Source organism: Macaca fascicularis, chromosome X, assembly GCF_037993035.2.
Source record: "Macaca fascicularis isolate 582-1 chromosome X, T2T-MFA8v1.1".
Lineage (NCBI taxonomy): Eukaryota > Metazoa > Chordata > Mammalia > Primates > Cercopithecidae > Macaca > Macaca fascicularis.
Window position 1 is genome coordinate 79,247,310 of NC_088395.1, and position 26,651 is coordinate 79,273,960.

At 38.7% G+C, this 26,651-nt stretch overlaps 1 protein-coding gene across 4 annotated transcripts in view; it reads right to left on the bottom strand.

Annotated features, from left to right (window-relative positions):
• HDAC8 (histone deacetylase 8) overlaps window positions 1–26,651 on the bottom strand; it is a 247,230-nt gene that overhangs the window by 130,428 nt on the left and 90,151 nt on the right. For 2 of the 4 annotated variants that reach the window (XM_005593948.4, XM_065538015.2), the window contains exons 8-9: window positions 7,017–7,189; window positions 4,470–4,564 (exon numbers count right to left, since the gene is read on the bottom strand). In XM_005593948.4, coding sequence (XP_005594005.2) covers window positions 4,470–4,564; window positions 7,017–7,189 — 268 coding nt within the window. Of the gene's footprint in view, window positions 1–4,469; window positions 4,565–7,016; window positions 7,190–15,547; window positions 16,861–26,651 lie in introns of those variants that run through there. The other 2 variants (XM_074029331.1, XM_005593950.5) reach the window with 2 other exon arrangements.

Sequence of the window (26,651 nt, forward strand, 5' to 3'; positions counted from 1 at the left end):
TATAAATCAAGCTGCTTTAAAGACACATGCACATGTATGTTTATTGCAGCACTATTCACAATAGTAAAGACTTGGAATCAACCCATATGTCCATCAGTGACAGACTGGATTAAGAAAATGTGGCAGGTATACACCACTGAATACTATGCAGCGATAAAAAAGGATGAGTTCACGTCCTTTGTAGGGACATGGATGCAGCTGGAAACCATCATTCTCAGCAAACTATCACAAGAACAGAAAACCAAACACTGTATGTTCTCACTCATAGGTGGGAATTGAACAATGAGATCACTTGGACACAGGAAGTGGAACATCACACACCGGGGCCTATTGTGGGGAGGCAGGAGAGGGGAAGGATAGCATTAGGAGATATATCTAATGTAAATGACGAGTTAATGGGTGCAGCACACCAACATGGCACATGTATACGTATGTAACAAATCTGCATGTTGTGCACAGGTACCCTAGAACTTAAAGTATAACAATAATTTAAAAAAATGAATTAGTATTTTAAAAACTAAAAAAATTGTTTAAAGCAAAACAATAACAATGTATCGAGAGGTTTATAACACATGCAAAAGTAAAATGTATGACTACAATACCACAAAGAAAGAGAAAGGAAAAAAATGGAAGAACGCTGCTGTAAAGGTACTATATTATATGTGAAGTAATGTAATACTATTTAAAAGTTGACCCTGATAAGTTAAAAACGCATACTGTAGGCTGGGCATGGTGTCTCACACCTGTAATCCCAGCACTTTGGGAGGCCAAGGCAGGCGAATCACTTGAGGTCAGGAGTTCAAGACCAGCCTGGCCAACATGGTGAAACCTCATCTCTACTAAAAATACAAAAATCAGCCGGGTGTGGTGGTATGCACCTGTAGTCTTGGCTACTAGGGAGGCCGAGGCAGGCAAATTGCTTGAACCCAAGAGGCAGAGGTTGCAGTGAGCCGAGATTGTTCCACTGCACTCCAGCCTGGGTGACACAGCAAGACTCTGTCTAACAAAAAACAAAAACCAAAAACAAACAAACAAAAAAACCAAACACATACCCAGAGGTAAACCCCAGAGAAACCACAAAGATCAGCATTGCCCTGATATCAAAACCAGACAAAGACATTACAAGAAAAGAAAAAACAGGCCAACTTCCCTTATCAACATAGACACGGCCGGGCGCGGTGGCTCAAGCCTGTAATCTCAGCACTTTGGGAGGCCGAGACGGGCGGATCACGAGGTCAGGAGATCGAGACCATCCTGGCTAACACGGTGAAACCCCGTCTCTACTAAAAAATACAAAAACCTAGCCGGGCGAGGTGGCGGGTGCCTGTAGTCCCAGCTACTCGGGAGGCTGAGGCAGGAGAATGGCATAAACCCGGGAGGCGGAGCTTGCAGTGAGCTAAGATCATGGCCACTGCACTCCAGCCTGGGTGACAGAGCAAGACTCTGTCTCAAAACAAAACAAAACAAAACAAAACATAGACACAAAAAAACCTTGACCAAGTTTCAGCAAAATGAATCCAGGAATACATAAAAAGGATAATATAACATGACCAAGCAGGGTTTATTCCAGGAATGCAAAGTTAGTTTAACATTAAAAAATCAGTGCTTGTACTAACAATAAAGGAGGATACCATATGATCATTTCAATAGATGAAGAAAAACATTTGACAAAATCAATACTCATTTGTAAGAAAAAAAAGTCTCAGTAAATTAGGAATAGAAGGGAACTTCCTCAACCTAAAAAAGAACATTTTTGAAAAATCCTACAGCTAATATCACACTTCATAGTGAAGATTAAGTGCTTTCCCCCTATGACTGGGGACCAGATAAAGATATTCACTCACCATTTCCACTCAGCATTGCACTGGAGGTCCCAACCAGTGCAAAAAGGTAAGAAAAAGAAAGATTATACAGAAAGAAGGAAAACTCTCTTTATTCACAGATGACGTTTGCATACACAGATTATGCTAAGCAATCTACAAAAAAGCTACTAGATTTCTTGATTATATTTTCAGCTCATGGAGGGCAGGGTATTTTGTGTACTCCTTTGTATCCCCTTTATATTTGATGCATATCTCTACAGTCACTCTTCCTACTGTCTTATTCTTTTTCTGCTCTGTATTATAACTATCTGTGCATTTGCATGTCTCCCCAGCACTTACACCACCCTCCCTCCCTAGCTGCTTGAGGTAGGGGATGAATTTCTCTCTTTGCATCTCCTAAGACATTTAGCATGGTGCCTGGCACAGAATGGGTGCTCAGCAAATATTTTTTGATCTACCATTTGTTGATCTGATTTCAGAGGACCACAAGGATATTTGTGTGCAACTGTGTATTGTGCCCCAGAACTTATATGACTTCATACTGTGTAGCCTATTTTTGGCAATTTTCATTAAAATGTTATCTTATTGTACCTGGAAGACTGTCATTTCAATTTTATTCTTTGTTCCTTCTTGCATGACTCACATCTCTTAAACCAGAAGGATATGACAGAAGGAATTCACAAAGGGTTTGGGCAAATTTATGAATGACATAGTCATAAATGTCTGGGTATAAGAAGTGAGCAGCATGCAAAGGGGAAGGAGATAACTTGCTTTTTTTTTTTTTTTTTTTTTTGATACGGAGTCTCGCACTGTCGCCTAGGCTGAAGTGCAATGGCACGATCTTGGCTCACTGCAACCTACACCTTCCAGGTTCAAGCGATTCTCTTGCCTCAGCCTCCTGAGTAGCTGGGATTACAGGTGTGCACCACCACGTCCAGCTAATTTTTTGTATCTTTAGTAGAGATGGGGTTTCACCATGTTGGCCAGGCTGGTCTCAGATTCCTGACCTCAAGTGATCCGCCCACCTTGACCTCCCAAAGTGCTGGGATTACAGGTGTGAGCCACCGTGCCCGGCCGAGAACTTGCATTTTTAAAGTGCCTATTAGGTTCCAGGGGACTATGTGTTAGGCACTTGACATACATTATATCTCATTTAATCTTACAGAATATTTCAGTATAAAGACAGAACATCTATTTATAAGGCCCAGCCTACACCCATTCAGGCCCATAGCTTCTCCACGTACCAGAGGCAGTACTCATCTTTATTAAAAATTTATCAATCTTTTAACACAGATGAAACTTTGGATTTGCTTTTGCTTCTCAGGAATAGAGCATTTATTCTCAGTTCAGGCTTCTACAGCTTAAAACTTGTTTCTGACATAACTTGATCAGTTTATAAAGTCTTAGAGCTTTAAATTACAATGCAATCTGAGATATTCCCACAGCAATAACAGTGATTACATTTGTTCACAGCACTTACCTTTATATTTCATTAAGCTTCCAAATACTGAATAAAGGTAAGACAAACCAAGAAAAGAGACTTCTATTAACCCTGACATCAGCAAATTGTCTCAAATTATAGTGTACCTTCTATTTGTATTCTAGACATATTGAATGGTTTTTCTGAGATACATATTGTACCTCACCTGAGGTTAGGAGAAAATTGGAAGAAAATTAGTTTAAGTTGTTTCTAATTTTTAAAAAATAATAGCAACTTTAAAAAGCATCATGCTCCCAAGTGTACAGCTACTGTATCTGTCAGAATTCATAACATTAAAACTAAAGCGGCATCCCTAATCCTTGGGAAATAGCTTGAGAAGGTGGGGCTGCATGTACCCGTTTGTTATTTTAAGTTATCCAGTCTAAGGTCTGTAGTTATACATCTTAATCTATAACATGGTTCCTGCTTGCAGGGGAACTGGGGTGATAGGTAGGAACAAAGGTACTCCTTTGGATTAGGGATTATCAGCACACTCACAGGTCCCAGACAGCTTTCTGTGAACTTGTTTTGGGAAAACTAGAACAGACATCTTTGCTTTGGAAAACATAAAGCCCATCTTGTATGACTAAAGAAAATGGCAAGGGCTCAAATGATGTTTCACATTTTGGATGGTCCCATTCCAGCCTCTGTGTGCCACTAATTGCTAGAAAAACACCAGCAATGGTGTTTGTAGCGCTTATGGGTTCCTTGAATTTTACATTGGTCAAAGAAAATTGAGAGATCAGGACTACCACCAAAGAACATGTGCCACATACAACCTATGAAACTTCTTTAAAAAATAGATGAAAATCCAGCTTTCACATTTAAAAAATAGCCCCTTCCTTTTTGAGGCTAGGGGATAAAAATATGCACATATTCCAAAGAATTCTTTGTGTGAACAGGTGACCCCTTCCCACAGTCTCTGTAATTAATTGAGAAATTAAAGTTGGTTGGCCTTTGAGATCTCTTGTAAAAAAAAAAAAAAAAGGCAGAAGGTCTTGGATATTTTGGAACAAGAGTCCACTATTCTGCCAAGACAGTGTGTTATTGTTATTGAAGTGTCTCTCAACAAAACGGTATTGAGTGGTGAGGACGTGATTTTGATTAGGTGGAATGACTCAGCTCTTCCCCTTAAAGAAGAGAGGACTTGTCAGAGCCTTACTTACCTCATGATCTGGGATCTCAGAGGATAGTGTTTTCCCTAGGATGACCCCGGTCAAGTATGTCCAGCATCGAGCCGTGTTGGCAAGGTTATAGCCTCCTGTCTCCATCAAGAATTGTGAAGTTAGGAAAGAATAGTCACAAAACAGCAGGAGAGGGAAGGAGGGTAAAGAAAGAGAGAAAAATGTTTTAATAAAAGACAACCTCAAATTGCAGAATTTCCCCTAAATATCCCTTTGTGATATTTTTAAACCACCTATTAGGCAGACTTTGGTGGACCAGTCAAATCATGCACAATGTAAAACTGGGCAGTCCAAGGTCTGCAAAGATTAAAGAGGCTCTCATCTCTCCAAAAATATGTACCTGAGGAATCCAAACTCCTCAGTTCCATCAAGAGCCATCAGCAAGACTCAGATCTCTGGAATCCAGATCTCTTGAGGTGATCTACCCAATGGAAAGATTTCTGTGATGAATTTTGCAACAATTCTATAAAATGACTGCTGAATGTGATTTGTATTTTAAAACTATTGGCAGATCTAGCCCTAAAAACCCAGGAAACAGAAAAGGAAAATGCTGACAAAAACAGACTTCCTTCTTTTAATATCAGCATTCCTTTTTGCCACAAAACATAGGCCTGGTGGCAGAGATCAAAGAGAGTGAGATGAGGAAGGGACCGTTGATGGATGCTCTGACCCATCTCATCAGGTCCTGTCACAATCACCCAACAGCCATATTATACTGGCTAATAATCAGCATATTTTTGTGCTGAATAGATGTGCTCTGCCATGCAAGCATTCAAACATTGGCCTTTAGCTAAATTCTAAGAGTATAAAGGTAAAATGGAATGATTTCCTAATCTCAATGCAGCCTAAGGGAAACAGAATCTGGTCGATTTTAGATAGGGTGACCATATAAATTATCATACAAAATGGTATACTTTTAAAAGTAAAAGAGGGCACTATTAATCATTACACTGGGATAACATGTATAAACTAGGACATATGGTCACCCTTTTCTTAAGCTTTTCTACTATTTGAAAGGTCACGGATGCTTTGAGTATATCTTTTAGGCCTCAATGGGGTCCACTGAAGCTTGGGGATGTGGCTCTCTTTATGAACTGTGTGTTAATAGGGGCTGAGAATTTCAGTTAAATAGTACAGGTATTACTTTAAATACTCCCAACATGGAAAAACTCGAATTTATAAGATAAACTTATTTGGTATATTTAATTTCAAAAAAGGTCACTATAGGTTTTGCTTAGGTAGTAAACTATCTCTGGTACATATACAATATGATTTGATTTGCAAAAATTCCATTTATGCACAAGCATTTTCAGGAATACACATATTTCCTAAGAAGAGTTATATATTCAAATGTCAAAACTTTGGGCTAAGAAAGCAAAAAGGCTTTAGAGCATGCTAATAGGCTTTTAATGTAAAGACTATAGCCTCAAACAAAAGTCAGGTTCTAACCTGATGTATATAGTAGAAAGGTCTCTCCCCCTCCTTAGCTGTACCTGTATCATAATCACCATCCTTAGTGCTGTCAAGGAAAGTAATATGTCACACAGTACTTATCAATTTTATCTTTTTCTTCAGTTGAAGTTAATATATTTCTTGCCAGCTTTTCATAAGAGGTTGTCTCTTGTAAGTACCTTTAATTTTGAGCCTTCTAGAGTTTGAGGCTGCCAAAGGACCAGACTTGTGTACTTGTGTTGAATGCCCACTCATTTAATAAGGCCTCCCCACAATTTCCTCTAACAGGTTGACAAAGCAACCAACAATTAGCTCTTCTATAATATATGCATTTTAAGCTCAATCTGCTTGACCATGTTATTTTAACACACCAATCTATTCATCCAATGAAATAAAGATTATGCTAGGTAGGTAGACAGAAGATTTTAAGCAAGACATCTTTAAAGGTGGTAGATGTTGTGACAAGTTCCATTCTCAAATGTATAAATGCTTCTACTGAATAGACTGGGCTTCCTTTTGGCTAAGTAATACAAATAATCAGCACACACCAAAGGCAAGAATGCCCAAGAGACTACAGATCTCTCAATTTTACTTCACTATAACAAATCCACGCTTTTTGGGGGAAGAGTCATTCTTGAATTCAGCTTATTTAATTAATTTGTGTGTTTACTTACATACAAGTAGAGTTGGAATTTCAGTGACATGTTCCCAAAAGATGATTACTAGAACTGAAAATCAAATACTACACTGAGAGAAGATGGATCAGTCTACTGGGGTTAACATCCTATATTCTTAAGATTCGAGGTAACCTTTAACCAGAGGATCTTTGCTTCAGGAATTGAAATTTAGACTTTAGAGTGCCAAGAAGTCAATGCACATGCTAAGCTGAGAAGTGTGTCAGAGTATTTTCTTATGCTGAACTGTGGAGGTGGCAGATTTTATTGACTCAGGCTTCTGGGCTTCAGGTAGGTTGGTATTATCCAATCCAAGAAAGCCAAGTTTTCCAAGTTCAGTGCCAATGTACAAAATGTGGAGGAAGGTCAACAAATTCTCCTGGTAATCTTCCTCTATACTCACCTCCTCCCAAAATGAGTGTTGCCAACTGCCATTGAAGGATGTACTTAAGACACTTGCCAATTCCCACTGGAGTCATGTTAAAGGAGCACATGGGATCCCCAGCTATTGTGTCAGCTCCCAACTGTAAGACCACTGCTTTGGGATTAAAGGCTTGGTATACTTCCTTTAGTACACTATATAAAATAGAAAGGATACAAAATATCAGAAAAATATAGGTCAGTTTGGTCTAGGGGTAGTGGTGGTGGTGGGGCAAGTTAGAGGTATAACTGAATTAGCAAATAGTTAAGGGAAAAAAACACAACCTGTCAAACTCATCAAACTTTCCACCTAAAAAGGGTGAATCAGACTGTATGTAAATGATACCTTAATAAACCTGACTTGCAAAATAATTCCCTCTACTTCCACCCTCATCAATGAACACATCTGTCCTTCTGTTTTAAAATTCAGACTTCCTTGAAATATTCATATTAATTTAACTTCAACAGCCATAGGACATAGTATACACATTTAGTCCATTTTAAAATCTGGGGAAATAAAATATATACTGAATAGTCGTTAAGGGTTCTTTCTGATTATTTAAGATTAGGACCATACTTGGAGTTTAATCACCTGGTTCTCAGTGGGGGCTGGGGAGAAGAATTACATGCTTTACAAGCATAGATGTTATCAGGTAAGTTTTTATTATGCAAAAGGACTAACGGGTTATGAAATGCAATCCTCCCTAATGCATATGTAACCAGGGTATTATAGGGAAGGGAACTGTAACAACTGATCTAAAATTATAAATCTGAAAGCACCCTAAAGAACAAATTGTAGTGTAACAATGAGCATAATTTTGGATAGAATCATTCAATGCTACCTAGTCAACCTACCTTTTTTTTTTTGATAGAACACTTGTAGATGAAAAGGAAGATGTCAATGTGACAGACGACCTTAGTCAAGCTTTCAGTATTATCATTAATTGAACACTGACAGTGTCCAGAATACATTCCTAGGAGTTATAAAGTCTCTGCTCTCAAGGGGCTTACAATCTACTTTCCAGACAGAATATATACCAGCCCTCAAGGGCCTGAATAACTCTTACAGAGACGTATAAACAAGTGCAAATTAACATACATCAGAGTTGAGAAAATACAGAGTCAAAAAGTGATCAAAAATGTTGAGGTTAATGACCTCTTCATAATCAACATGTCAAATTACACCAGTGCAGCAAGACTAGAAATATCCCAGATCTTTCTGAAAATGCAAAAGGAATTCAGGGACATAAAAAGCCATCCTCCCAAATCCATATGTAACAAGGGTACTGAAATTATTGAATAGTGCTCACCCACAGAGGCATTCTTTGACTCAAAGGACTGTTTTGTTTTGATTTCTCATCTACACAGAAGAATATTGAGTGATCGTAGAGATTATAAGAATATTATAAAAATAATGACATATGATCCTTAATACAAGGATACTTGGGTCTATTCTCTCTTTCATATGCTTATCTCCTGGGTGCAGAGGGAAGATAAGCTAACTGAATAGTTTAGACGACATTTATTGAGCATCTACATGTACAGAGCACCCTATTAGCTGCTGCTGGGAGACACAGAGGAAGGCGTGATGTCTGTTCTAAAAAGGTTTCTAGCTTAAGGAGGAGGAGGGGGGGAGGCAACAAGACTAATGTTCTGTTCATTCATTCTTTCCCTCACTTACCACACATTTTCCTGAGCATCCACTGTGTGCCCAGCATGTAACTGTACCAGATGCTGGAGGAACAAAGATGAATATGACACAACCCCTAGCTTCATGTAGCTCGGAAATAGAGGGAAAGACACAGACTATGTCAATAAATAATTAAAATACAACGATAAATGAAGTGTCAGAAATGGCACAGAGTAGGGAATAATCAACTTTTCCTGAGGATTTTAAAAAGGCTCTATAGAAGTAACTCTTGACTTAGGTCCTAAAAGATGAGAACTACAGTGAGCCAACTCTCAAGATGGCTAAACTGAAAAATGGTAACAATGATTCCTGGTAAGGATGTGGAGAAACCAGATCATAAACATATCTTGCTGGTGGGAACGTAAAATGATGTAGCCACTCTGGAAAATAGTTTGGCAGTTCCTGTCAAAACTAAAAATAGATTTACCATATGACCTAGTAATTGTACTCTTGGGCAATGTATTCCAGATAATTTAAGACTGATTTTTGTGTAGGAACTTGTACATGAATGTTGATAGCAGCTCAATTTGTAATAGCCATACATTGGAAACAACCCAGATGCACTTCAACAGATAAATGGTTAAACAAACTGGTACAACCATGCCACTGGAATATTGTTCATTCATAAAAAGGAGCAAACTATTGATACATGCAAAAAAATCTGGATGGCTCTCAAGGGAATTATGCCGGGTCAATAAGGCCAATCTCAAAAGATTGTCTGCTGCATGAGTCCATTTATATTACATTTGCAAAATAATAATTACAGAGATGGAGAATAGATTAGTTGGTTGCCAGGGGTTAGGGATGGATGTAACTACAAAGGCATAGCATGAGGGAGCCTTGTGATGATGGTACTGATCTGTATCTTGATTGTGGTTGTAGTTATGCAAGGCTACATGTGTGATAAAATTGCATAGAGCTACACACACACACATACACATACACACACACACATGCATGTATAGTTGGTGAAATCTAAATAAGCTCCATGGCTTGTACCAATGTCCAATATCAACTTCTTCATTTTGATGCTGTAATATAATTGTATAAGGTGTCAACATTGGGGGAGGCTGGATGAAGGGTACCTGGGACTTCCCTATACATTTTTTTGCAACCTTCTGTGAATCTGTGATTATTGTGCAATAAAAGTTTTTTTAAAAAAGTGTAGAAATTTATAGGTATGTAGGGTGACGATAGGGAATTTGGAGGCAGAGATGATTGTGGGGTTACTGGTAGGGGACTAAGTCCAGAGAAGGAAGTATGCACCCAGGAGCATGAAGGCTTGACAGCAGGAGTGGTGGGATGAGGCTAGAGAGGTAAACGTGGGCTATATATACCCGGCAGGCTAATGAGTTTGGACTTTTGCTTAAAGGGTACAAAATGTCTCAAACATTGTATGGGTGCATGTGTGCATCTGTGTGTGTGTGCTTTGAAGGCATAATTAGATTTCCATTTTAAAGATACTGAAGCTCTATTGTAGGATACCCTGAAGGTTGATGAGGGCTTTTGCAACCATCCAGGCCAGTGACAGCAAGGATAAGGAGGAAGAGACAGATTTGGGAGAAATTTATATGGTAGAATTGATGGGGTAATAGAGAACGACACACAAGAAAAGCATATATATATAACATTTGTGAGTGTTTGGTATTTAGGAGAGAGGAAAGGATAAAGGCAGGCAGGTGTTTCTGGAGTAGTTGTTTTGATTACAGCCACGTAGGGAAAATAAGTCCTCAAGGAGTTCTGATAAAGAGGGCTCTGGATGGGTATTGAAAATGTTGATAAGAAGCTTTGAGAAAGGTAGGGCATTTTGTACATAGTGCAAACTTCAAAGCAACTGAAGTAAGGGCAGCTTACAGAGGGCTGGATGGTGAACACTTTTAAATTCAAGACTGGAAGTTTTCATTTGATTTGACAGTCAAATGGAAACCATTGGAGAAGTATGAGGTAAGTACTAATGTTGCTGAAAAATTATGCTTAGGAACTTAGCTTTTTGCTGTTGCATGTAAGGTCAAAGTGACAAAGTCAACCCCACAGGGGTTGGCAAAAAGGGTATTAAAGCATTCTAGTCATAATGGCAGCAGGAAGCAAGGTAAGGTAAATTTGGAAAAAATTGGGAGGGCTAATTGACAGAGTAGGAGTGGAGCATCAAAGAAGAAAACACTGTGTCAATTCCTCCAGAATTCCCAGGATGGGAAAAGAAAAATTGGAATATTATTTTTCCTATTGCCACTTCCAAATCTAACATTCTTTCCTCTCGTCAATCGCTCCCTCTTTTGAGTCAATGTCATTTGATAATATTACTCAAATACTATCAAAGTTCTTATCTTTCACCTCCCTTGGGGATTTTAGCACCTCGTTCACAATTTTTCTCATTCTCCCTTTCCTTGTCATCATTTTCTGCAGTTCAATATTCATTCCCTCACTCAAACCTTGATTCAAAAACTAGAGACACAGAAACAAGCAAGACTCAAGAAGCTTCTGGTCCATTAGGGGAAGAAAACAGGAAAACAAGTAATTGTGATAAATGCTATAATATTCATTCATTCACTCATTTCATTCATTCATTCAACAAATGTTAATTGAATGCCTACTATAGGTACTAGGTTGGGCAATGGGTTCACAGTATTGAACAAGAGATCTATTCTTTCCCCTATGCCTGTCCTAACTCTCTAACATCACAGTTTCTTTATCTTTTCAACAATAGTGATGTCCACCTGCACTCTACTTTATTCCTAATCATAGACACACTTTGGGGCCTGATAAAGAAGCACTTGGAATTGCTCTTCTTCTAAGATCCTGAACTCTGAACTACTTTCTCCATCTACAATTTTCTATCTTTCCAATTCCTATTGCATTTCCTGTTTATTCTTACTGTAACTTCTATTCCCTAGTTGTTTTCCCCCTATTTTTAAAGTACACCATTGTATAAATATTTTTTCTTTTGAGACAGGGTCTCAGTCTCTCGCCCAGGCTAGAGATCAGTGGCATGATCATGGTTCACTACAGCTTTGACCTTCTGGGTTCAAGCAGTCCTCTCATCTCCGCTTCCCAAGTTGCTGGGACTATAGGCCACCACATCCAGCTAATTTAAAAATTTTTTGGGGTACACATGGGGGTCTCACTTTGTTGCCCAGGCTAGACTCGAACTCCTGGGCTCAAGTGATCCTCCCACCTTGGCCTCCCAAAATGCTGGGATTACAGGTGTGAGCCATCATGCCCAGGTCAGCCTATCTTTTGACTTCATATGCTTCATTACTCATTCTGGAGAATATAATTAGTCATTTTGAAAACTTACTTTAGCACCCTAGTTCCCTCACACCTTTGCCATTTTTGCCTTGTCAGTCCTTAAGCCCTTGGATGAACCACACCATCAGAGTTTTCTCTCTGTTCTGCTGGAGGAAGCTGAGAAATCAAGTGAATTGTTTCCATTAGAGTTTATGCTTATAACTCCAATTCAACAAATTCTACAAACACTAATTGAGTGATTAATATGGGCCACACACTCTCTACAGCTTGGCCATCTTTCACTTTACCTCCAAGTGATGAAGAATTACGTTTCATACAGCAGCTAGTCTAATTTTTGAAAAATACAAATATAATGAGAGGACATTCTTGATATAAAAAATTAAACATGGCCAGTCACGGTGGCTCATGCCTGTAATCCAGCACTTTGGGAGGCCGAGGTGGGCAGATCACTTGAGGTCAGGAGTTTGAGACCAGCCTCGCCAACATGATGAAACCTTGTCTCTACTAAAAATACAAAAATTAGCTGGGCGTGGTGGCAGGCACCTGTAATCTCAGCTACTCAGGAGGCTGAGGCAGGAGAATCACATGAACCTGGGAGGCGGAGGTTGCAGTGAGCTGAGATTGCACTACTGCACTCCAGCCTGGGCAACAGAGTGAGACACAGTATCAAATAAATAAATAAATAAATAAATAAATAAATAAATAAAGGTCTATCAAATAAAAGTGAAAAATCTCCCTGTTTCCATCTCAACTTCCACCCCAGAGGTAACTGCTGATTAAGTTTGTTGTGTATCTTTCTGGATCAAATTTTTCTGCCTCATACTGGACAGAACTGGTTGAAGCTACGTGTAATGAGTACCTTTCTTTACCTCTTTTCTCTACCTGAAAATGTCCTCCATCATATTTCTTCTCCCCTTCCAGCTTAATTTATCCCTCTAAGCACTAAATCCTCTTTTGTTGCTTTAAGGGTCATGTATCACCAATGAGCTCTTTTCTTACATCTTCAGTCCCTGAATTCCTGCTGATTCAGTTCCTGTAGGTTATAAGTTACAAGTTGCCCATCTATCCCTCCCCTTCTCAGCATTGTCCAACTTATCCACATACTGGCCACCTATACATACTTCTTGCAATCCAGAATCTGATCCTACTGCTCTCCTGAAATTGCTCTCTTAAAGGTAGAGAGACCTCTAGATTACCATATCCAAAAGCCTTTTCTCTGTTATCTTTTTCAAACTTCTTAGAAGCAACTGACAGTTGATTCTACTAAAGAATCTGCAGCTAGTTATCAGGGGCTACAGTTCCAGTAAAAAATATATATATTTTAAAAGTAATTTAAAAATAAGTTTATTGACCTTCATATACTATACAATTCCCTCATTTAAAGTGTACAATTCAATGGCTTTTAGCATATTCAAAGAGTTGTGCACACAACATCACAATGAATTTTAGAATATTTTCATTGTCCTCAAAAGAAACCCTGAACCCATTACCAGTCACTATCTATTCCCACCACTCTTCAACCCCTAGCCCCTGGCAATCACTAATATACTTTCTGTCTCTATGAATTTGTCTAATTTTGACCTTTCATATCAGTGGAATCATATAATGCTTTCTTTTGTGACTATCTTGAAGGTTCATTTGTGTTGTAGCATGTATCGGTACTTCATTCCTTTTTATGGTTGAATAATATCCAATTGCATGGATAGACCACATTTTATCCATTTAACGGTTGATGTTATTTCCACTTTTTGGCTGATATTAATAATGCCACTATAGTATACTACTACAGATATACATGTACAGGTTTTGTGTAGACACATTTTCAATTCTCTTGGGGATATATACCTAGGAGTAGAATTGCTGGGTCATGTGGCAACTCTATGTTTAACCATTTGAGGAACAGCTAGACTGTTTTCCACAGTGGCCACACCATTTTACATCCCCATCAGCAATATATGAAGGTTCCAATTTCTCCACATCTTCACCAACACTTGTTATTTTTTGTTTTGTTTCATTTTAAATTAATTATAACCATCCTAGTGGGTGTGAAGTAGTATCTCACTGTGGTTTTGATTTGCAGTTTTCTGATTAGTAATAAAGTTGAATATCTTTTCACGTGCTTATTGGATATTTGTATATCTTCTTTGAAACAATATCTATTTCAACCCTTTGCCCATTTTAAACTGGGTTATCTTTTAAAATGGAGCTGTAAGAGTTCTTATTCTAAATATGTCTCTTATCAGACACATGATTTGCAAATATCTACTCCCATTCTGTGGATTATCTTTGCACTCTCTTGATAGTGTCCTTTGCAGCACAAAGTTTTAAATTTTGATGAAATTCAGTTTATCTATTTCTTCTTTTTTTGCTTGTTTTTGGTGTCATATCCAAGAGACCACTTCCTATTCCAACATCATGAAAATTTACATCTATGTTTTCATCTAAGAGTTTTACAGTTTTAGCTCTTACATTTAAGTCTTTGATCTATTTTTAAATTAATTTTTATGTATGGTGTGAGGTAAGGGTCCAACTTTATTCTTTTATATATTGATACATCCAGTTGTCCTATCATCATTTGTTGAAAAGACTGTCCTCTCCCCTATTGAATGGTCTTGGCCCCTTTGTGTAAAATCAATTGACTATAAATGTGGGGGTTAATTTCTGGACTCTGAACTCTGTTCCATTAATCTATATGTCTGTCCTCATGCCAGCACGACACAGCTTTGATTACTGTAGTTTTGTAGTAAGTTTTAAAGTTGAGAAGTTTGAGTTTTCTAACTTTGTCCTTCTGTTTCAAGATTGCTTTTGCTATTCTGGGTCAGATTTCTGGATACATTTTAGGATTAGATATGTCAATTTGTGAAGAGAAGTCAGCTGTGATTTACAGCTACATTTGGACCATGCTAAACTTGTCATCTTACCTCTTCTATTCCCTATCTCTGTTAATGATGTCCATCTTTTCAGTTACCCATGTTCAAAACTGAGGAATTTGAAAGTCACCCTTTCAGATTCCTCCCTTTTCCTGTTCCTCTCCAATTACCAGTCTTCCACCAATCTCTCTCCTATTCCTTCCTCTCCACTCCCACTGCAGTACTCTAATCTAGCCCTTATGACCACCTTCATGGATTATACCAATAGCTTCCTAATCAGTTTCCCTGCCTCAAGTCTCTTCCCTCTCCAATCCTTCATACACGTAACCATCAAATTAATTTTCCTTAGGGAAATAGTTTTGATAAAGTTACTTCTTAATTCAAAAACCTTTTACATCCCTCCATTGTCTTTAGAGACACTTAATATTCTTAGGCTGTGATCCAAAGTGCTTTGTAATCTGACTATGGCCTATCTTTAAAATCTTATTTTCCAATAACAACTTAACCTATATTATTCCATAGGCAAACTGAACTCTCCATTATTCACCTCACTTACCTTGTATTTTCTTGCAAGTATGTCTTTTGTCATGTACTTACTTGTGCCTGAAAGTTACCTTTCTACATGTCTACATCATAGCCATTCTTTAAAGGCGAGCTTAAATTTTATCTACTCCATGAATGAGAATGATAATAATGATGACAACAGCCAACATTTATTGAGCACTTTATTCAGAATAGAGCACTGTTCTATGTATTTCACATGTATTAGCTCATTTGACCCTCATAATAATTCATAACAGGTATTATTTTTAATCCTATTTTACAGACAGGGAAACTACCATACAGAGAGGTTAAGAAATCTGCACAAAATCACAGAGCTATTAAGTGGCAGAGCTGGTTTTTGAACCCAGGCATTCAGGCACCAGAGTTTTTGCTCTAAACCACTACAATATATCTGCTTCCATGACTTACTGAGCTACTATGCATCAGATACTATGTCAGTCACTTTACCCACATTATTTCAATATAACAGCAGACGCTGTTGCCAAAACTTTACTGGGAAGAGTGTTAACCTTCCCAAGCAAGCTTTGATCTTACGATTCCCTCATTCTAAAACCTTCAGTGGCTCCCAAAATGTTTACAGAATATGGTACAAATTTTCATAGCTAAGAATTCCAGCTCTTCCATGATGTGGTTCCCACCCACGTTTCCAATCTTCTTTGCAACTTCTCCTTCATGCACTTTACAGTCCAGCCAAACTAAAACCACTGCTATTCTTTGTGCATAGCTCAGCCTCTCCCAACTTTGATCTTGCTGTACCCTGTGTGTAGAACATCCTTCCCTACAATCTCTGTATATTCAAACTTGACCCAGATTTTATAAACACTCATATACATTCACACACTTTGTAAAGACAGAGTAATTAGCTACCCTTTAGAAACCAGATCAAATGTTACCTCCTCAATTACGCCTTTTTCTGAAGTGTTTTCTCTCTTTGAATACCCACAGCATTCTATCTCTTATGGTTCTTACAATTTTCTATGTTTTATTTATTTAAATGTGTGTGAATATGAAAATCAATCTCTATTTATTTATCTAACATTTTAAAATTTCCACTAACTTCCTTGAGGGTAGAATCAATACTTTATACATAGTAAGCATTCAATAAATAGTCATTAAATGAATAAATGAATGAAATGTCACTCCAGATTGCTTTTGGGAAAGTTTCCCTAACCACTGTAACAGTACTGTTTGCTACACCGCAAATCATTAATTTTTCATCTTGTGAAAGTATAAAATCTCTTATCCAGAAAGGAGGGGGAGAACAGGCATTTCTTTACACTACATTAGTAACTTCCCTATAAACATACAAGATATTCATTTAAAATGCAGTTTTCTTGATGAGAAACCTGATCCTTCAGTATTCAGTAGTCTAGTTTTCAGACAAGGCTATGCAAATGAGGAAGAGAAGCTGTGGCAGCTGCTTCCACAGGCCTGGATTTGGGGCAGGGGGTTCATGCCTGAGGAGAATAAAAGCCAGGGTGGTGACATTAATGATGCTTTTGGATAAAATAAAAGCCCAAGAACAAAATCATAGAGTTATTCTCTTTTCTTTGATTCCATCAGGGTAGACCATAGCTTCTACTGTGTGCCTTTGAGATCTTTCACTGGTGCTTCTTTACCTCTAATATCAGGGGCTGAACATGTATTTTTTTTTGGTTGTTGTTGTTATTTAGATAATCAATATCCTAAAAGATTCATCTCAGGGCAATGGGATACCAGAGCAATGGCGTTATAGTCACCCTTAACCAATACTGGTGGTGGAGTGTGGTAACCCTAACTTGTCCCTCTAGCAAGACCTCTGACGGGTTCATGCTCCCAGAAGGTTTAGTCTCCTGACTTTCTACCTTGTACACCAGTCTAAACCAGCCTTGTCATCTTCATGCTTTCCAACAGACACTCTCAGCACCCTCTAGAGACTCCCTCAATAGAGAGTAAAGAAATGAGAAATTCAAAGTTGAAAAACCAAGAAGGGTAGGATGCAGAGGGATAGAAGAGAAAAATATTTGCTACTAACGCTTTGAATTATCAATGTCAGCCTGAGAAAAGTTATTGCCAGCAGCAAAACCCCTTTCTAAGACATAAATTTTAAACCTATTGCATTTGATGGGATTGAGAGGCAGACTGTGTTAAGGACCCAAAGTATTACTAGTCAGTCCCAAATGGGAGCCGTTCAACTTTCCATAGGTATGTTTTCTCTAAATTCTCTCAATCCTATTTGAGCTCAGGTACTGCTGACTCATTCTGCAACAACTCAACCTGCCAGGGGATGCAGCATATGGTAAATGCCTCAGTGACTTCTGAATATCTATTACAAATGGTTCAGGGATGCAGGGATTTGGGAGGAGGGAGGTTGCCTTGCAGTGAGCATGATGTGTCATTTTGTTGGAGAACATGGGTGCCTCCTGGACATATTCAGAAGACATTTAATTTTCTCTAAGTTTCTTTTTCTGCTTTTAGCATCAAACAAGCAGCACTGGTTCCATGAACTTCCAAAAACATGAAACAAAAAAAAACACCAAATCCATAAAATAAAAGACAAACCTTAAGCTCCCCAACCAACCAACCAACCAACCAACCAACCAGCAAACAACCTCATATCTCTTTTGCTGTTTCAATTTTTGTGACGTAATTTCTTAACATTTTAAAGGGGCATCTTTTCTCTCACTGCTGAGTCTATTATATAGAAACATAGATTCTAACGGGCATCTCTTTCTAACATGCCTTGTAGTAGGTAATTCTACTCATCAATTACGTGTCACCTTGGCAACAGAAAGGGCTGCATACTATTTTTAGCATATTCTTACTTATCTCTCACTATACCTCTTAGAAGTAAACCATTCTCATTCACACAACGGAAAGTGAGTCATCCAGAATTAAAGTCATCCAGTGTTTGCATGGCACCTTACCAGTGGCCTGAAGTGAATCGTCAGAGCTAGAATTAGAACACTAATTCTAATTCGAATGCAATGCTCTTGTTACTAAATCCCAATGGTCTTTGGCTCTCTTCATTCTGAGAGGCCAGATGACCTAGCAAGCGGAGTGTACATTATCTGGGCAGGGGGTAGGGTGGGAAGAGAGGTAGGCTGGTTTGGAGAGCTAAGTTAAAAAACAAAAAATGGAAGAAGACCTAAAGAATATGAATCCTAAGGCTATCTGTGCTATTTGATCTGGGGTAGGTCATTTAACTGCTCTGTAACCACCAGGAGTGCTCATAGTGTAGAGCATTCTGCTCTGTGTCACACCATTTGACCATATGTCTCATCTCTCCCCCTTTGCAACCCCTACAGCACTCAGTTCAGGGAGAATGCTGGATTTGGAGTCAGATAAGCTTGGATCCAGTGTTTGCATGGCAACTTGGACAAATCATTTCTCTGAACCTCAGTTTCCTTCTCTGTAAAACAATAATATTATCTCCCTCACAGGGTTGTTGTGAGGATTAAATGATATAACATTTGTGAAAGTCTTCTCCCAGCATCAGGCATATAGTAAGCACTCCATAACATTGAATGAATAAATGAATGGCCTCAAGTCAGGCCCTTGGAGTGCTATGTTAATTATTTCAGTCCACTAGGATACTGGTGAGTTCAGCACAGCACACCAGAGCAGTGACTTCCTGAATAGTATTCTAATGGTCCCCAAAGGCAGAGAGAAATTTCATCGTGTCACTGCTGGGTTATACCTGTTCTGGGAATACAGTAATTCATTTTCCAGTGCTGCCAATCTATTACCTTTCACCAAACACAAAATTCACTTTAAGAAGGGACAGAAATACAAGTGCCTTTCTGTTATATAGATGTTGGGAGAATATATTATTAAAATTGAAACCGACTTCTCTGATTTCTTAGGCAAAAAATCAGATTGGAAGCCAAACAGCTATTTGGCCTTTGTAGACCCTGGATAGCAATGCCCTTGGGGGAAAGGGGAGTGTTGGAGTCATTCCAAACTATAGTTACATTTGTGTGTATATTTACTGCTTGTGCTTATGCTCTCTGCACTTAGTTTTTACTCTCTAAGCCTTGAAGAATTCACAATTTACCTAGAGCACAGTTTAATACATATGGGTGGGAATACAGGCCTATATCTCTGTTTCTCATTTCCTAATCATATTTTCTACCTTCCTTATATAACTGATACCTCTTCTTTTCCAATTCAATTGCTCACTTTTTGAACTTAGGTGAACAATAGTGATTTGTTAACAATAAACATGCCCCTAGCCCTTGCCTCAGTCTTCTTTACCCCTGAGGGCCTTCCTAAGATTCAAAGCCTGAAATCCTGCCATATAGTTAGCACCTGGCGCAGCTCATCAAAATATAATATCCTTTCCCAGATGATTGGAAATCTCTGCAATGCCGTCATACAATGAGGTGTGCAAGAAAGAGTTTGGGGATTGATTTTCATCATTAACTTGATATTGCATGGTTTTTGTGGGACTTAAAAAGAAACGCATTTTTATTACTTTTAAGTACTGCACATAGAATAACTCCAACTCATCATATTTTAACAGTTATTTTTCTGGGGTAGGATGTATGCTAAACATGCCTATGTTAGAGTGTCTGGTGGATCATTCAGGATCAGTGTCCTGTTGCTTGATGAAATACAGATCACGTCAATGAAATCCAGATGGGGAAACTGGATCTCTGGCAATGGCTGCCAGATCTTCTCCATATGAAATCTCTCTAGTCTGTATGCAAATTCAAAACTCCATATCCTGGAAATCCCAAACCAATCAAGTGGCGCTCCGCTTCTTAGTTACTGGACTAAACACAGGGAAGCGATTCATTCTTCCCTGAGGAAATAAGCATTTCTTACATACATCTATCTTGGCACAAAAAGGGCTGGCTAAGCAAATTAATAGTGTAAACAGGACTGCACTGGGAAATGTTTGTCCTACTTAGGAGAATAAACTTTTTATGCACTTTGTGCATATACACTTACATACAAATAATTGATATGCTAATTACAAATGATTCTTAAAGCCCCTTCCCTGAGGTGCTGTACTATGCTGTTAGTCTAGTTTGAATTACTAGCATGTCCAGTGCTTGAAAGTAATAAAAATGCATTTAAAAATATCCCATGATTCAGACTGGCTTTCCTCTAATTAGGCTGAGTTAGTGAGGCTTGCCTGTATTTAAATAAGATAGATATTTTTCCACTTTACCCCTAACATATTTAACATGGTCTCCCTCCCCTCTCTATTCCCCCATCCCCCTCAACAGGGAGCTGGCACACACAAACCCCTTAGCTTCTGGCTCACTATGCAATGGCACTTGCATCACCTCCAGGCAAACACATTGCTTTTAGCCCCTGGCACACACACATGCCCTTTTGCTTATTAACTTGTTAGCTGGTTATTTGATATAGCTTTTTTGAGCAGTTCTTTCCTTTAGTCCTTCTTTTTTTTTTTTTTTTTTTTTTTTTTTGATGAAGTCCTGCTCTGTCACCTAGGCTGGAGTGTAGTGGCTTGATCTTGGCTCACTGTGACCTCCGCCTCCTGGGTTCAAGTGATTCAATCTGGCTCAGCCTCCCAAATAGCTGGGACTATAGGCACGCGCCACCATGCCCAGCTAATTTTTGTATTTTTAGTCGAGACAGGGTTTCGCCAGGTTGGCCAGGCTGGTCTTGAAATCCTGACTTCAAGTGATCTGCCCGCCTTGGCCTCCCAAAATGCTGGGATTACTGGTGTGAGCCACCGTGCCCAGTCCTTCAGCTCTTCTTTAAGTACCAATGGACATGGCTCTTTTCTGGTAGTACAATGGGTTAACAGTGCACACAGAGCAAAGTCCAGCCAACTTAACATCAGGCTTTTTCATCAGGTGCTGGATATTGGGTTTAACTAAATCTCTGTATAGTCCTTGTCAACACGTCACAACGAGGCAGCTCATCAGTCCTGGCAGCTGCTAGGTGTATGGCAATGTCAGGCACAGTCATTCAAAGCCATAACATGTTGAAGCAAAACCTAAACAGTAGTTTTTCTAGGCTACACTGAAGGGACAGAGCAGTGACTAAAGAATGTGGGAGAGAGAGGATTAGGGCAGAGGTTGGTGGGGTGCATGGTGGAGAGCAGCTGAGAGGAATAATATGAATTTCGATGTTAGAATATCCTATGAAGCCCAGATTATAGTCAAGTCTGGGTTTCTTTTCAGGGCAGAGTGATGTTAAAGGGTGTAATTTTCAAGATTTCCATTTAGGAGCAAGGTCTTCCTATCTCTGGAGAGTTTCAGAGCATGTTTTAGCATCAGAACTTATTCAACTGCTGCCAAAGAATCAGGTCACTTGCTCCAGGAGGCAGGGATCAGTCAGCATAACAAGAGACTAGAGAAGAGGCACATCAGAGAAACAGCACAAACTCACAGAATTCCAGAAGACTGTCTTCCTTGATACAAATGAAACAATATACCTATGAAGACTTGTTTGCTCAAGGTGGGAGGGACTGTCATGATGGCAGGGCTACTTGGTGCAGTTCAGCAGTCATAAAAGACATCAGTTGAGAAGGGAAGGAGAATATAAGAACTGTCCCTCTAACTACCTGAATTTTAAGTCCTAAGGATTAGGTGAGAGGAAACAACAGTTCACCACTGCAACCCTAAACAAATCCTGAGGACAGGCAGGGTGAGTTCACTGACTGAGGTTTCAGGATAACTCAGTGAAGCACAGTATCTCCTTCTTCCTCATTATCCTACATTCTGACACAGTTAATGCCTCTTGAATTTAATATTTTAAAAGGCACATCAAACTAGGAAGAATAAATGAATGGCTCACTTTGGCCTCATTTCCACCTGTGGCTAACATTAACAGTAACTTTAATTAGTGTCTGAGTCATCCATTTTCCAGAAACAACAGGTAATTTTACATCTGCCATACCCCGAGAGGCAGGATAAGAGTTTATTAAATAGAACAAAAGCATTTAACACAAATACCTTACTTATAGAGGGCTGAGTTCAAAGTGCAAGGCTTATAGAATGAATTAGCAGCTTCTGTTACCTTAATCATTGGGCGAAAGTGAGCTAGTGATTATCAAGGTAGTGTAGCTGTGACCCAAATGAAGAGAGGTAGAATAAGTTTGTAAATAATTTTTTATCAGTTCTCAGATTGTAATGAAATGGGGAATGTATTAGCTTGTGCTCATGATGCTGTAAAGTCAAGAGACAACAGATGCTGGTGAGGCTGTGCATAAATAGGAATGCTTTTACACTGTTGGTGGGAGTGTAAATTAGTTCAACCATTGTGGAAGACAGTGTGGCGATTCCTCAAGGATCTACCAGAAATACCATTTGACCCAGCAATCCCATTACTGGGTATATACCCAAAGGAATATAAATCATTCTACTATAAAGACACATGCACATGTATGTTTATTGCAGCACTATTTACGATAGCAGACTTGGAACCAACCCAAATGCCCATCAGTGACAGACTGGATAAAAAAAATGTGGCATATATATGCCATGGAATACTATGCAGCCATAAAAATGAATGAGTTCATGTTCTTTGCAGGGACATGGATGAAGCTGGAAGCCATCATTCTCAGCAAACTAACACTGGAACAGAAAACCAAACACTGAATGCTCTTACTCATAAGTGAGAGCTGAACAATGAGAACGCATGGACACAGGGAGGGGAACATGACACACTGGGGTTTGTCAGGGGGTGGGGGGGCCAGGGGAGGGAGAGCATTAGGACAAATACCTAATGCATGTGGGGCTTAAAACCTAGATGACGGGTTGATAGGTGCAGCAAACCACCATGTTACATGTATAACTATGTAACAAACCTGCACGTTCTGCACATATATCCCAGAACTTAAATTAAACAACAGCAAAAAAAAGAACTGCCCAAGACTAGGTAATTTATAGAGGTTCTGCAGGGCTGGGGAAGTCTCAGGAAACTTACAATCACGGCAGAAGGGGAAGCAAAGATGTCCTTCTTCACATAAGAGCAGGAAGAAGTGCAAAGTGAGAGGGGGAAAGCCCCTTATAAAACTATCAGATCTCATGAGAACTCACTATCATGAGAACAGTATGGAGGAATTGCCCCCATGGTCTAATCACCTCCCATGAGGTCCCTCCCCCAACATGTGGGGATTACAATTTGGATTACAATTCAAGATGAGATTTGGGTGGGGACACAAAGCTAGACCATATCAGGGATGAAGATGGAAGGCTATATAATTACTTGTTCTCACATGCAAATTTCTAGAGGGTTCATCCATTCTCATCAAATGAAAGAGAAATTTTAAAAAACTGTATTGCTTAAAATATTTATTTATGAATATGTGTGTGTATGCATTGCTTTTGCCACATCACCAGGCCTAAAGGAGTAAATTACACTTGTTGGGCTCTCTTTCACTGAAGATCTACCTGCTTCCTTTTTTTTTTTCTTGAGACAGAGTCTCACTCTGTCATACAGGCTAGAGGGGGGTGGCACAATTTCAGCTCACTGCAACCTCTGTCTCTCAGGTTCAAGTGATTCTCCTGCCTCAGCCTCCTGAGTAGCTGGGATTATAGATGCGCACCACCACACCTAGCTAATTTTTGTATTTTTAGTAGACACGGGGTTTTATTATATTGCCAGGCTGGTCTTGAACTCCTAGCCTCAAGCAATCTGCCTACCTTGGCCTCCCAAAATGCTGGGATTATAGGTGTGAGCCACCTGTGCCTAGCCCTACCTGCTTCTAAAATTGAATGATAAGGAACCTGGAGTCCCAGGTGGAAGATAAATTCTAGATGACTTATAATGAAAGAAAAACCAATCATAATTAAAACATCTCTTCTTTAAATATTAACAGTAAAAGTCAATAGTGAAAGGAAACATTTCCCTTAAATGCCCTTTAGTGATGTCCCTTGGTCCTCATTTTATTCAACTGGTATTGGTTGAACAGCTTAGCATGAATGGAGAATCTCTACCCTTTATGCAGATATGGCCTTCCACGAGGACCAAGAGGTGGTATAAATTTTGCCTATAGTTTAAAAATGCATGATGTTAAAAATTTTTAGCTATACTCATCTAAAACAACCACATGAAAAATATGTAATTCTATGAGAAGACCTCTATAAAATAACATGGGACACTATTCACTTTCTAAAGTAGGGAGTCAGGATTTTCTCCATTGAAAATGAAGGGAAAGGTGGATTTACAGAATCTGCATGTTTTCAAACTTTAGGAACTGAAAACCTAAGAAGTTAATTCTGGCAATATTTATTCTTGTTTTCTATCTATAAAATTACAAATTAAATCCTTGGGATTAAACAATTCTTTTTTGGGCAAAAATCTAAGTTTTACTTTCACAAACAAACACAAAGAATTGCATATACTATGGATCATGTGGTTCATTTGCATAGTTAAATGGTTTCTATTTTGGGGAGGGGATTTTCTACAATCCCCTGAGATACAGCTTTCCAAGAAGTCCCAGGGATGGTATTTTTTTCTTTGTTTGCAACCATTAAGTTTCTCACTTCCATGTGACACTTCGGGGAAAATGTAGTCAATAGTTAAGAGGCAGACAGATGTGGGTTCAAACTCAGGCTTCACCATTTACTAAGTGTGAGACCTTAAGAAAGTCAATCTTTTCTCCAGTTTTCTCATATCTCATGAGAAATCAGAATGTATTACAATTCCCATTGTAAAATGGCAATACTAATAGCTACTTTTGTAGGTATTATAGATGGCTACAGGGATCAAATGAAGCAATGTAAATGTTTAGTGTAATTACTGGCACAGGCAAGGGTTCCCTTAGAGCTAAGCTCCAGGGTGCAGAAGCCTCATCTGCCTCATTTGCAAGTACCAGTCATAGAGTAGACAATACATTTTTTGGTCAAATGAATGAATAAAATGCTTTCATTATACTTAAAGATACACACACAACAATGCATGTCAAATGTTAAGCACAGCATCAGGCAAACAATAAACTATGTAGTTTGGTAGCTCCTCCCCAAACTCTCCTTTTTGTCATGAATGTTTTTAAAACCCTGTTGATATAGTTTGAATGTGCGTCCTTTCCAAATATCATGTTGAAATGTGATCCCCAATGTTGGAGGTAGGGCCTGGTGGAAGGTATTTGGGTCTTGGAGGTGGATCCTTCATGAATGGCTTCGTGCTGTCCTCATGGTAATGAGTTAGTTCTCACTTTATGAGTTAATAAGAGCTGGTTGTTAAAATAACCTGGAACTTCCTCCTTTTTCTCTTGCTCCCTCTTGTTGTGTGATATGCTGACTCCCCCTTTGCCTTCCATCATGATTGTAAACTTCCTGAGGCCTCATCAGAAGCTGAGCAGATGCTGGCACCATGCTTTTATAGTCTGCAGAACTGTGAGCCAAATTAACCTCTTACTATTTATAAATAACTGTCACAGGTATTCCTTTATAACAATGCAAAACAGACTAACATACCTATAAAGTGACTTGAGGTACTCAATTCTTTTGTAGGAAGGTCAGAGTGGCTTCAGAGAGCTGAATTTTGGCCCCAGACCCCAGGAATTGATCCTATGCCTAAAATACCACTGACATGTATTTCAGAAGCAATGATAGAGTCTAAGAAAAATTCTCATGCCATAAACATATAATAGAAAGATACTATAGTTAGTATTAGTAATTTTTTTTCTTCCTTGTTGGGTATTAGTGGGGGCTCAGTATAGACAGACAAAAAGATTCTACCCAGGAATAAAAACTTAGGCTTTAATGAGCTATTCCTTTAATGACTCTGCTGTTGTCCTTTCTGGGTAGGTTACTGGGGTAAGGCCATTAACAGCAGAATTAATATTCCAGAGAAGTAGTTGAAGAGCTATAAAAGAAATATTTAAAATAGAAAAGTATAGTATTTCTCTCATAAAAGGAAAGAGGTATGAATCTTAAGTTGTTTATTCACTTCTGGGGTCTCTGAATTTTTTTTAAGTTAATAGTCTTTGATGGGGAAGAAAAGGTTTCTTTCAATTCTGAGCTACACAATATGAGTCATAGAACTCAAGGCAAATAGGCCAAGGACCAAACACAGGTAGGTTCTTATTTTAATGGCTACCATTATGAACTCTGGTTTACTAGAGTAAGGTTATTTCTCTGGTCAGGTTGGTAGCTCTAACTAGCAGAATTTTGCATTTATAGATATAAACACTGCTACTGAATTAGAACTCCATTTTAATGGAATCTTTTAAAAGTCCTATTTGTTGAGAAGTCTGTTTAACAATGTATCTTCCTTTAGGTGAAATTACTAAGTTGAATAGTTGAATATTCTTAATAAAACATGATTGTTTTTCAAA